The sequence below is a fragment of the Schistocerca gregaria genome, chromosome 7 (genome assembly GCF_023897955.1).
Source record: "Schistocerca gregaria isolate iqSchGreg1 chromosome 7, iqSchGreg1.2, whole genome shotgun sequence".
Taxonomy (NCBI): domain Eukaryota; kingdom Metazoa; phylum Arthropoda; class Insecta; order Orthoptera; family Acrididae; genus Schistocerca; species Schistocerca gregaria.
The window spans coordinates 322863281-322876967 of NC_064926.1; the positions used below are offsets into that span (position 1 = coordinate 322863281).

A 13687-nucleotide genomic window follows, 5' to 3' on the forward strand; every position below is an offset into this window, starting at 1 on the left:
TCTATTTATTAGTTTTGCATCTTTACACTGGACTGACGCCACTAGTGCACATCATTTGAAACGAGTCACCAAGATTGCCTATGTGTATAGCAATTAAATACCCGTACAGGCCACATTTATTGTTTCTTAATGGTGATTCATGCGTTTGTGTCTTGGTGTCCAACACAAACCTAATTGCAGTCTCATGAACTATCCTGTCCACTTCACCTTATCCAGCATTTTTCTCAGTCCTTGTTATTAACGTCATCTTTCACTTCACGGGGTGCAGGATTTACCTGAGGGTTGATGATCGTCGCAGAATACGGAGGCGGTCGGATAAAGTGTACATCTCAGCCCTACAGGTTCAGCAGGGAAGCGAATACATTCAGTTTTGGGTCGATATAATGTGCGGATATCGAACGCCTCTATTGAGGGTAATTTGATGGCCTTGCGTTACTGGGTTTATATTCTCAAACGCCCTGTCCAGCCCTACAGACAACATTTCGGAGATGGATTCGCTTTTCAAGACGATAAGGATCATCCCGTGAACGCCTACATCCACGAGGCTGGAATCAACCGAACGGAAGAGCCTGCGATATCTGCTGACATGAACCCTGCTGAGCGTACTTTGGACTAGTTGAAGTCTGCAGTGCTTCTTCACAGGAACCATCCTCGCATACTGGAGGACGAGAAGGACTGCCTTCGAAGAATGGCTCAGAGGCTGAGCTGCAGGCCAAGGAGGATACAAGCATGATATGAAGCACGGGGTGGGTTCAAATGGCTCTAAGCACTATGGGACTTAACATCTGAGATCATAACTCCCCTAGACTTAGAACTAAGCAAACCTAACTAACCTAAGGATGTCACACTCATCAGTGCCCGAGGCAGGATTCGAACTTCCGACCGTAGCAGCCTCGTGGTTCCGAACTGAAGCGCCTAGAAACGCTCGGCCAGCGCTGCCGGCCACGGGATAGGCAAAATGGTTCTGAATGTTACAAAACAGCAGATTTTAATTTCACAGTTTAAGCTGCGGATTTTTGAACAGAATTCCTTTACCTTGGCAATTGTTTTTATTTCATGGTTAAGTTACTTTATAGTTTCATAAGGCTTATTCTCTCATTCCCTGCTCCTCTTGAGTCGAAGATCACACAAGTCTGCACGCATGCAAGTAGTGCAAAATGTGATTTGAACGGTTATTGTGCGTAGTGCGCACATTTTCCTAAGAGCGGCTTGTCCTTCTGCAATTAATTACTCGATAGAATTTTTCCTTCGTGGCGACCACAGTCATTTAGATCTCTTTGAAATATATTTCCGCCATTTGACTGTAAATCATTATTCATTTATATGGTGTGCGTACTGTAATACCTTCGGTACACACACCATCAGATTATTTGACTTGTCGCTCTATGGAAGTAGGCAAGTGTCAGCAACACCTCTCGTGGTCTTATCGTGGCGTGTTTATCTTCTACCGTTAGGTCAGACGATAGAAATGCCACTTGCGCGCTTAGAGTAGCAGATTGACAGTGACCAACTTTAAACAGAACTTAATCAATTTTCACACACATTTATTAAAATAATAAAAAATATAGACATTAGTAACTTGATTCTGGATGCTGTTTGCAACTGACAATCTGAGGTTCCTTTGGTCTTGGTACGTTAATCTTATTCTCACATATCTCTGATACTTGACAAAGTATTCCAGAATGAGATTTTCACTCTGCAGCGGAGTGTGCGCTGATATGTTGTTTCAAAGTGTCTATTCATTTATCTTCATGGTTATGTACAGGAATATGGTAATCTTATAAGGCGCAGACTGAAACTTGACTATAGACTAATGCAGACTAATGCAGACTGGAACAGACTGGTGCAGATAAATGCAGACTCGAACATACTAATGCAAACTGACTAATCGGAGGTCTGTACACTCGTTATAATACCTCGCGCGTTCAGGTATCATTGCGCGAGTGTGATCCACGAGGAGAAAAGGTTCTACGTTAGCAGCAATCTCATTGGCTGCGTTACATATTAATACGCGGATCGGCGGAAGCAGAATTTGGTCCGTCTCTAAGACAGCGCCATCTCGCAGTGCGGAGACGGACGAGCGCTGCGCCTGCGCTGTTGTGCTTAGAGGGGCGCGCTCTAGTGGGAAAGTTGTGTACGCGCTGACTACGGGGAACTATGTACACAACAATTTATTTCACACAATCAGTATTTCGGCTTTTTAGCCATTCCCATGCATAAGTTAAAAGTCACAAAATTTCCAACAGGCCTAAATGACATATCATTGTCGAAAAGTCCGCTCCCGGTAGCTAAGTGGTCAGTGCGACACAATGTCAATCCTAAGGGCCCGGGTTCGAATCCCGGCTGGGACGGAGTTTTTCTCCACTCAGGGACTGGATGTTGTGTTGTCCTAATCATCATCATTTCATCCCCATCGACGCGCAAGTCGCCGAACTGGCGTCAAATAGAAAGACTTACACCCGGCGAACGGTCTATCCGACGGAAGGCCCCAGTCATACGACACTTACATTTTTATCGTCGGAAACATGTATATCTGGACTTATGCAAGGTGGTCAGAAACAGTTTGAAAAGCTTGTAAGGGTGTTGCAGGATATGTTGTGCTGAGAATTAAATGTTAAGAAGAATGTTCGAAACGTTGCATCGTTTCCGAGTTAATTAGCAGTGCAGCTAGCCAATAAGGCCGTTGTGCGAGCAAGTTTAATAGGCCTGCCACATGCGAAAGTTCAAGTGGCCCGCCAGATACAATTCCTTTCCGTGGTTCTCATAGTTTAGATGATAGCGCACGACACTGCTCTGCCTTTGGCTCGGCTTAGATCCTTACTTCCGGTCCGTCCAGTTTTTGCATCACTCTTGTTTGGTTTTAGGAAACCAAACGAAGGAAACGTTCGGTGACACCGAGCGCGTCTGGCACTTTGAATCTACGCGCGCAATGGCCTGATTGGTGAACTCCAGTGCTAATTAATTCCGAAACGATGCAACGTATTAATTTCTTTCTTAACAATTATTTCTCGGTACAACCTACCCTGCATCATAGTTACAAGCTTTTGAGAATATTTCTGCCCAACCGGTATATACGACGACTGGTTTATAAGGCGTCATTTAGGTACGTCACACTTTTGTGGCATTTCACCTTGCGCTTGAAAATGGCTATAAAGCCTAAATAGTGATTTTGTGAAATAAATAAATAATATTTTACGGAAAATGGCAGAAATATCTCTAAAGAAATGGTGTACGGAAGTTTTTAGTATTTGAACTGAAAATGCTTCGCGTAATGACCCTATATAGAATGCACATAGGTTGCTATTCATCCGTAATTACTGGTCTTTGATCTACCACATCTGTTTCAGAGGGCGATTACAATTTCTCTATCAGACTTAAAAAAGCATTGGCAAAGGGATCAGAAGCGAAGGCATTTTGTGAAAAACCGGTCAGCCGGCCGGAGTGGCCGAGCGGTTCTAGGCGCTACAGTCTGGAACCACGCGACCGCTACGGTCGCAGGTTCGAATCCTGCCTCGGGCATGGCTGTGTGTGATATCCTTAGGTTAGTTAGGTTTAAGTAGTTCTAAGTTCCATGGGACTGGTGACCTAAGAAGTTAAGTCCCATAGTGCTCAGACACATTTGAACCATTTGAAAAACCGGTCGTCTGCCTCTAGAGAGAAGAACAGAAAAACGTTCGCAGTTGTGTAACGCGAAGCTGGTGTCACGGGGAAGTGCGTCTTGTGATTCTACGCTAGTGGACAAACGCTAGACATCAACTGTCCCCTGCAGGAAGTTTACCGAAGACAACTGAACACCTCTGTTGCTTAACTGAAGAAGGGAAGGGCACGCACTGCCGAGTCTGCGTGGTTGCCTCCCCTCCAGGCTCCAGTCTGCTAATAACAAGGCCAGAATGCGGATAATACACTGATGATCCAGAATATTATGACTACAACAAGACTGAAAACTGCCTGGTGGAGTTGCGGGCACGTGACGCGATAAGAAAAGCATATGTACTGAGGCGTGACGAATGGGGAATCAGAAGCTTGGACGTGTTGATTACCAAAAATCAAGACTCAGAGGCATTACTGACGTTAGCTGTGGTTGGCATTGATTTAAAACAATGTGGAAAGTTGAGCATTTGTGGCGGACCATAATTTGAACTTGGTCTCCTACTTACTAGGCAGATGTGCTGCCCACTGCGCCATCCAAACACAGTGGTCATCGTAACTGGCGGACTACCCGAGCTCGCCTCCCGTCGGAAGCCAATTCTCAACTTATCCACACGCTACTGAAATGAAATGTCGTGTGGCGATGGCCTCCCGGCGGGTAGACCTGATCTCCTGGTGCAAGTCTTTTGAGGTGACACCACTTCGGCGACTTTTGCATCGATGAGGATGAAACGGGGATGATGAAGACGACACAAACATCCAGTCCCTGAGCAGAGAAAATCTCCAACCCAGCCGGGAATCGAAGCCGGACCCCCCGGCAAGGCAAGCAGGCGCGCTGTCCAGTCAGCTACGGTGGCGGACGACATACTACTGATTAGTGCATTTTCCCCCTTGCCAATTATCTTCATTAATCGTGACATTTCGCCAATTCCCGTAAGCGTTCGAGGGTGGTATGCATCCGCTCTGAAGTGATCAATTGTCGACCTCGCCTTCATTAAGTATGTGGTATGTGTTCTTTCGGAGAAGTCCGAAAGAACAGGTGCCACATATATTATCAAAAATGCTGAACTCCACCTAATCACAGCCAGCGATCTATCATCCGATTAGCAGCCTGTCAATGCGACGCTTCAGCGAGTCACGATTCCTACTCCGAGCTCCCAGAAAATGACGATAAATTGGAATCACTATAGAAGATACCTATCCAGTCGCGATAGATCAACGATGGAAATCAACACAGCAGAAACAGTGGAAGCGGCTTTTTACGAAAAACAACACAAAAATTAAAGAAGCAGCAAAAGACCACAATTATAGTGACACGCCAATAACCTCTCTCTGTTGCATATAACTCTATAGGTGGTACTACTTACGGTTAGCACGTTTCCTAACATATCCTTCAGCCCTTCGTCGCATTGAACCGTAAATTCTTTCAGCTACACATGGCTCCATTCAGACAGCCAGGTAAATTTGGAAATTTGTGGTAAAGCTTTATGGGACCAAGCTGCTGAGGTCATCGGTCCCTAAGCTTACGCACTACTTAATCTCACTTTAACTTACACCAAGGACAACACACACATCCATGGCCGAGGGAGGATTCGAACCTCCGATGGGGGGAGCCGCGTGGCTACCCCGCTGGAGCCGGGTGTATATGAATGAGTGCCTGACTCACTGGGAAGGACTGATGGATATATCAGGATTCGCGGTAACCACATGCAGCACTGCTTACAGACAGATTGGAATGAGAAGACGGATTGGCACGTACCTCAAAAGGTATTGCTTTCCAGACATATAGGAATTTTTCTTGTAACTCTGCCCAATACTATCTCCTGTAGGAAAATATGACACTATTTTAAACATCCTGTGTATATCTGAGAAAAAGAGCCAGACAAGTGAAGTGGGACTCGCGCTTTGAAGGTCCCGTTGAAACTTGATTATGTTGAGAGATAATAATAGTAATGATAATAACAATAACAATAATAATGTCGTGTGGCTCAACGGACTAGTGCAATTATTTCTATTGGAGTCCACTTAGGCAATTTGCTGAGAGGTGAAGGCTAAGTTCAAACGAAGACTGAAAAATCTTTCGTCCTTCGGGGATCCGATCTCGAGACCTCGTGGTGTTCAAGCACGTGCTTTACTGCTAGACTTCCAGGCCAGACATGCATCCCAGCAGTTCATCTATAGGTTTGGGTGAGCAAGTTTGCGAGTAACGAAATATGTGATATAAATGGCCTCATCTTTTGACTGCATTGACTTAGAAGCTTACATTTTCAACCCGCCGAGGAACCTTAGCATTTGACATAAATGTTAAATTAACATCTCTGACCGTTCCTGAGAAAAAGGGACCTTAAAAGACAGACAGACAGATCGACAACAAATAAGAAAAATACTTTTTATGTGGTATAATTACAAACTGACAGTTTTAGGATCTTTTCCTTTACTTTTACTGTGAAACTTTTTTCTTGCCGAATTTCACGATTCTATGTCAGAGGGGAGAATCTTTCACGATTTTAAGAGTCAGTTTGCGGTTATAGGAATATGTGACCTAAATAGCTGTCGATTTTGATTACATTGACTTTCAGGCTTAAAATTTTCACACCATCAAGGCACCGTAGACATTAGTATGAGACATAAATTTAAACTTAATACATCTACCTGTTTCTGAGAGAAATGGGTCTTCACTGTAGGACAGAATGAGAAATGTACGCATAAAAAAGTGATACTAAAAGAGTTCCGTTTTTAGCGATTGAAGTAAGGAGCCTAAAAGAAGATGAAAAAATATTTATATGGCTACATGCATGTAATTTACATGCTTTTTCCCTGTAAAAATGTATAATAACTTCTACTCAAGAATTAATCTATCATATAGACGGAGCTATAGGAGGAACATCTTTAATCTACGTTTGAAAACAGTTCTGCTGTCTGCCAGACATTTTATTTCCGTGAGCAGATTGTCAAACTGTTTTTTTTTTGGCTGCATATTTCACCCATTTCTGTGCCACGTTAGATTCATTAAAGGTTGACGCAGATCATTCTTCCTTCTGGTATAGCGAATACCTCTGTAACTCTCAAATTCAGATTGGCTGCTGGTAACAGATTTCACAAAGTGAGACGGTGGTTACTATTCTCATTCATGCGTTTTATGCAATGTGTACTTTTCTTCTAAGGGGTACACAGCGAATGGAAATCTGCGAATTATGTTAACTTACTGACTTCTATACCTCCAACGCTGGCAATTTGTCTTATGGCAAAACTAGTTGAACCTAAATGTTTTAGCAGGTCTACTGTATGGTTTTTCCAGTTTAAGTTTTCATCACTATCAATACCTAAGAATTTAGTATATTTTATCCTGGATATTGTTTCTTGTTAGTGTACTAGAGTAGCAGCCAGTGAAAACTGAGACAGTGGAAAATGAGCCACCCTTGCACCGTTCATACCTCAAGTGTTAAGGTTAGTGCGCAGGACTTACACGCCGACGACGCCGGGCAGGTCGCCGAAGAAGTCCCTCCTGACGACGCTCTTGTAGTGGACGAGGCACGGCATGGAGGGCCGGAAGGGCGTGGAGCCCTCGTGGCGGTAGACGCGCTCGATCTCGTCGGCGTCGTAGACGAAGAGCAGGTCGGGGCGGCCGACGAGCCCCGCCAGCCGCACCACGTCGCCGTACTGGTCGTGCAGGTCGCGCGAGACGCGCGCGAGGTCGGCCACGCTGAACTGGCCCACCACCGGCAGCACGCGCCACGTGTTGCCTGCAGCACGAACGGCCCGTCCACGCTACAGCACTAGCATTTACATACACCTCACATCTCCCATCCAAATGGGCGACTTCTCAATGAAACTTCCTCGCAGATTAAAACTGTGTGCCCGACCGAGACTCGAACTCGGGACCTTTGCCTTTCGCGGGCAAGTGCTCTACCAGCATCCCCCAGGCTGTGGCTAAGACATGTCTCCGCAGTATCCTTTCTTTCAGGAGTGCTAGTTCTGCAAGGTTCGCTTCTGTAAAGTTTGGAAGGTGGAAGACGGATACTGGCAGAAGTAAAATTGTGAGTACCGGGCGTGAGTCGTGTTTCGGTAGCTCAGATGGTAGAGCACTTGCTCGCGAAAGGCAAAGGTCCCGAGTTCGAGTCTCGGTCGGGCACGCAGTTTTAATCTGCCAGGAAGTTTCATATCAGCGCACACTCAGCTGCAGAGTGAAAATCTCATTCTGGGAACTTGTCAGTGCTCTAATTCCATTTTTGTGTTTTCTCGACCGTTAATATACGCTGATCAGCCAGAACATTATGACAACCCACCTAATTGCCATATGTCCGCCTCTGGCACGGATAACAGCGACGACACGTCATAGCGTGCAAACAATGAGGCCTTCGTAGCTGACTGGAGGGAGCTGGCACCACATCTGCATATACAAGTCACCTGATTCCCGGGAGAAGCACAATGAGCTCTGACGCCATGTTCAGTTCCATCCTAGATGTGTTCGATCGAGTACAGATCTACGAGTGGGGAGGTCTGCACATGAACTGAAAGTCGCCACTGAGTCCCACCACACTATTCACCTTGTGACATGGCGCCTTATCTTCTTCAAAAAATGTATCTGAAATCTTATAGGACTTAACTGCTAAGGTCATCAGTCCCAAAGCTTACATATTACTTTACCTAAATTTTCCTAAGAACAAACACACATACCCATGCCCGAGCGAGGACTCGAACCTCCGCCGGGACCAGCCACACAATCCATGACTGCAGCGCCTTAGACGGCACGGCTAATGCCGCGCGGCCATTATCTTGTTGAAAAATGCCAATGCCATCGGGGAACATTACCGTCATGAAAGGGTATAAGTGGTCTGCAACCAGTATACTATACTGCTTGGGCGCTATGGTGTCTTGCACGAGCTCCACTGCACCCATAGATGCCAATGTGAATGTTCTCCAGAGCATAACGCCCGCATCTCGTGGTCGTGCGGTAGCGTTCTCGCTTCCCAAGCCCGGGTTCCCGGGTTCGATTCCCGACGGGGTCAGGGATTTTTTCTGCCTCGTGATGGCTGAGTGTTGTGTGATGTCCTTAGGTTAGTTAGGTATAAGCAGTTCGAAGTTCTAGGGGACTGATGACCTAAGATGTTAAGTCCCATAGTGCTCAGAGCCATTTGAACCATTTAGCATAACGGAACCGTCGCCAGCTTGTCAACCCGTGGATGCCAACCGCAATGTTCTCCAGAGCATTACGGAACCGTCACCAACTTGTCAACGACCCTTGCCCTGGAAGACGACGGATCCGCGCAACCCACCCCCCCCCCCCCCCCCCTCCATAGGCATGATGAAGAACGTATCGCGATTCATCAGACCATGTAGCGTTCTGTCACTGCGCCAACTTACTGTGCCGATGGTTACGTGCCAATTTCAATGGTAGTTGCCGATGTGACGTTAACATTGGCACATGCAAGAGTCGTCGGCTGAGGGGGTCATAGTTAGGAGAGCTTGGTGCGCTGTGTGTTCAGACACACTTGTACGCTGCCCAGCATTTAAGTCTGATGTTAGTTAGCCACATTTCACCGCCTGTCTTGTTTTACCAGTGTGCCCAGCCAACCATGTCCGACCTCTGCAATGAGGGGTGGCCGCCTAACAACACGACGTCTGGACGTGGTTGAAGACACTCACCACAGCACTCCTCGATCACCCGACGAGTCGTGCAGTTTCCGAAATGCTCTTCCTGAGCCTCCAGTCCGTCACAATCTGCCCTCGGTGAATCTCAGATAGATTGCCCGCCTCAACCATTCTACACATCGACCGTACTATCACTGATACTATATGTGTCTGACTAGCAGTCAATCCTCGCCAGGTGAAGCTACTATCGCCTGGACGATAGTAGGTCGGTGGTCATAATGCTCTGGCTCATTAGTGTACAAAGGAATTCCTTACTTCACTGAACAGGATCATTTGAGACGGCTCTTTTGGTGAGACTACAGTCTGGAGATAAAGTTAAGCTCGATATCGGCCATTCTTTAATCAAAGAGATCGGGTGAGGAGTCTGCCGCTTCGGCTGTGAGGGGAGAGGCTGGCTGGATTCCGGTTTTCGGCAATGGAGAGGGTGACGCTCGGTGATGAAAGCCCTGAGAACACTGGACGCAGAGAATCTGTCCCGTTCTCGGAAATGTATGTCAACAAGCCTTGAGACCCTTGGAGTCGCTGTGGAACCCTGTCGACTCTGGGAAATGAAAGGCTGTTTTGGAAACCCTAAATGGAGATGTGTCGGCGACTCTCAAGTGTAATTTTCCCGTGGACAGTAAAAGTTGTGTTTCTCCGGGCACCGAGGAATTCATCTGGAAGGAGCAAGAGAGGGCCAATGACAGCTTGTCTCTGAGGTTGATTATGAGACAGCCGATCAGAAGAGGTCAGAGACCAAGAGTGGTGTAGCGGAGTACACGAGTGAAAAGAGTAGTGAAAGCATTGAATGTGGTCCGGAGTCGGAGTCTTCAGTGGAATGGTGAGGAGTTGGAAGGAGTCCAGAGATCGACAAGGCAGTTCAGCAAGGACCAGAGAAGAACGGAGACGCGCAGCGTTCGTTATCAGAGATAAAGCGCCTTAGTGAACTTTCTCTTGTTTCATTTACGGGTGGGAGCCAGTAATTATGATCAGTCAAAGACCGGAGGAATGGTAGTTTGTAGGTTTTGCTAACTGTGAGGAAGGATTGGAAGTCTCTAAATTTGTAACAGAGGCTAGTTTAAACATTATTTGTCACAGTATAAAGAATGAGCGTTTATTAGACCGTATAAACGCAGAGTCTAGAGAAGACTTTACTTGTCAAAGTGTAAAAGGGTGGAAATGGATAGCCGGCCGCGGTGGCCGAGCAGTTCTAGGCGCTTCAGTCCGGAACCGCGCGACTGCTACGGTCGCAGGTTCGAATCCTGCCTCGGGCATGGATGTGTGTGATGTTCTTAGGTTAGTTAGGTTTAACTAGTTCTATGTTATAGGGGACTGATGACCTCAGATGTTAAGTCCTATAGTGCTCAGAGCTACACTCCTGGAAATTGAAATAAGAACACTGTGAATTCATTGTCCCAGGAAGGGGAAACTTTATTGACACATTCCTGGGGTCAGATACATCACATGATCACACTGACAGAACCACAGGCACATAGACACAGGCAACAGAGCATGTACAATGTCGGCACTAGTACAGTGTATATCCACCTTTCGCAGCAATGCAGGCTGCTATTCTCCCATGGAGACGATCGTAGAGATGCTGGATGTAGTCTTGTGGAACGGCTTGCCATGCCATTTCCACCTGGCGCCTCAGTTGGACCAGCGTTCGTGCTGGACGTGCAGACCGCGTGAGACGACACTTCATCCAGTCCCAAACATGCTCAGTGGGGGACAGATCCGGAGATTTTGCTGGCCAGGGTAGTTGACTTACACCTTCTACAGCAGGTTGGGTGGCACGGGATACATGCAGACGTGCATTGTCCTGTTGGAGCAGCAAGCTACCTTGCCGGTCTAGGAATGGTAGAACGATGGGTTCGATGACGGTTTGGATGTACCGTGCACTATTCAGTGTCCCCTCGACGATCACCAGAGGTGTACGGCCAGTGTAGGAGATCGCTCCCCACACCATGATGCCGGGTGTTGGCCCTGTGTGCCTCGGTCGTATGCAGTCCTGATTGTGGCGCTCACCTGCACGGCGCCAAAAACGCATACGACCATCATTGGCACCAAGGCAGAAGCGACTCTCATCGCTGAAGACGACACGTCTCCATTCGTCCCTCCATTCACGCCTGTCGCGACACCACTGGAGGCGGGCTGCACGATGTTGGGCGTGAACGGAAGACGGCCTAACGGTGTGCGGGACCGTAGCCCAGCTTCATGGAGACGGTTGCGAATGGTCCTCGCCGATACCCCAGGAGCAACAGTGTCCCTAATTTGCTGGGAAGTGGCGGTGCGGTCCCCTACGGCACTGCGTAGGATCCTACGGTCTTGGCGTGCATCCGTGCGTCGCTGCAGTCCGGTCCCAGGTCGACGGGCACGTGCACCTTCCGCCGACCACTGGCGACAACATCGATGTACTATGGAGACCTCACGCCCCACGTGTTGAGCAATTCGGCTGTACGTCCACCCGGCCTCCCGCATGCCCACTATATGCCCTCGCTCAAAGTCCGTCAACTGCACATACGGTTCACGTCCACGCTGTCGTGGCATGCTACCAGTGTTAAAGACTGCGATGGAGCTCCGTATGCCACGGCAAACTGGCTGACACTGACGGCGGCGGTGCACAAATGCTGCGCAGCTAGCGCCATTCGACGGCCAACACCGCGGTTCCTGGTGTGTCCGCTGTGCCGTGCGTGTGATCATTGTTTGTACAGCCCTCTCTCAGTGTCCGGAGCAAGTATCGTGGGTCTGACATACCAGTGTCAATGTGTTCTTTTTTCCATTTCCAGGAGTGTATTTGAACCATGGAAATGGACAAAAGGATGCGAGTAGAAACCCTTCTCAGTTTTACAAATAAAATGACACAGTTTGAGAGACTTTACTGGTCTCATACACATATCGACTATATACATAAAATCAAATCTGTATGAGACCAATAAAGTGTCTGAAACTGTGCCATTACATTTGATAAGTACCTACTCCCTGGTTTCAGACTGGATCCCCCATTTACGTTCGATGCTGAGGTGCTGTTCCAGAGCATGGAGAGCATAGGCAATTCTGTTCGTGTGTAAGGGGGAATTTAAAGTAGACTGTGGCGGCAGTGAGAATTTGGATCGCAGGGGGAGGCATGCCAGGGTAATCCATGCAGCTGTGTGAACCCCTATGCCAAGGTAGCTCGGTGACTAACGCACCTACCTAGTAATCAGAAGACTCGGATCCGATTCCCGGCCTCGGTGCAAATTTTAACTCTCCGCTCCAGTCTATATACATAAAACATTTTCAGTTTTAGTTTATATTATCATATCCCTTTAACAGTCCGCCTTTCCAATTATGTCAAACGTCCTATGTGCCGTTATTCCTTTTCCAGTGTCCATCTTCGTGTGATGATCGGCTAGTTTTGTGCGTAGTGTCTGTATTTCTGCACTGGTTTCCCTAGGGTTCGACAATCCTTATGAACTGACGCTGGCTAATCGCGACTGTCAGATGGGCCACTGATTCCTGTTTAAAATAATTCTGCTTGTCTCACGGGATCTTTAGAGTTATCGGTCTTGGGAGAGTTTGTATTAAAAGCTGTCGAGAGCAGGTGACTTGATTAAATAACACACCTAAGGGAGGGCTCATTGCAGATTCAGGTAAGGTTGTGTTCACAGTTATAGTAAAACCAGTGGCGAAGCCGTCACGCAGAGTCACCCGATAACATCAGTCTGCAGCGTGGTCGTAGACCTCCGTCGTCAGTTTGTGGAGGAATCAAGGACGTTAGGTTGAGTTAGTAGATAATCTGTTCCATCAACGAGGCTATATTTTAACCTCCTTGGGAGGGATGGACGCTACGATGCCTCTGTGCAAGGGAAAAGTGGTGCATTGAGGCTTTGCTATTAAAAAAAGACGCCGAATGCGTGTCAATGATCTGTGTCTGTCTCGAATAGAAAGTGGCGAATACTACACTCTTTTCCTCAGTTATTGAAATAACTAGGCAAGCTTTTCGAATACGACAGACAGTGAGAGAAAACTATTGTATGTAGTATCGAAAAGAGTCGTGGTGGTACTGAAAAGAAAAAGTACAAACACTCTACAACCATGTCAAATAAATTCATCAAAACAGACATACGTCAATTAACTTTCAGTAACTGTCACTCAGCATAAGTGTGAAACACAAACATAACTTTTGGAATAAGATACTCTGAACACCTAAATCACTGAATAGTGGAAAAACATTCACCACAGGTGCAAACCACCTACTGGTGTAATCAGGAATAATAATCTGTAGGGAGCTAATGCCCACCTGCGACGACCCAAGAAGGATCCACTACAGTAATTCTAAGCATAAAATACGCAGCCTTTAACACCTGAACAAATTATTTTTTGAGATTATAACCACGCCTAAAATTTCCGATGATTTTTACCTACT

The 13687-nt window shown here is 46.9% G+C and overlaps 1 protein-coding gene across 3 annotated transcripts in view; it reads right to left on the reverse strand.

Annotated features, from left to right (window-relative positions):
• LOC126281965 (probable cytochrome P450 301a1, mitochondrial) overlaps nucleotides 1-13687 on the reverse strand; it is a 135239-nt gene that overhangs the window by 60269 nt on the left and 61283 nt on the right. For all 3 annotated transcript variants that reach the window (XM_049981341.1, XM_049981339.1, XM_049981340.1), the window contains exon 3: nucleotides 7115-7391. In XM_049981341.1, the coding sequence (XP_049837298.1) occupies nucleotides 7115-7391 (277 nt within the window). The remainder of the gene's footprint in view (nucleotides 1-7114; nucleotides 7392-13687) is intronic.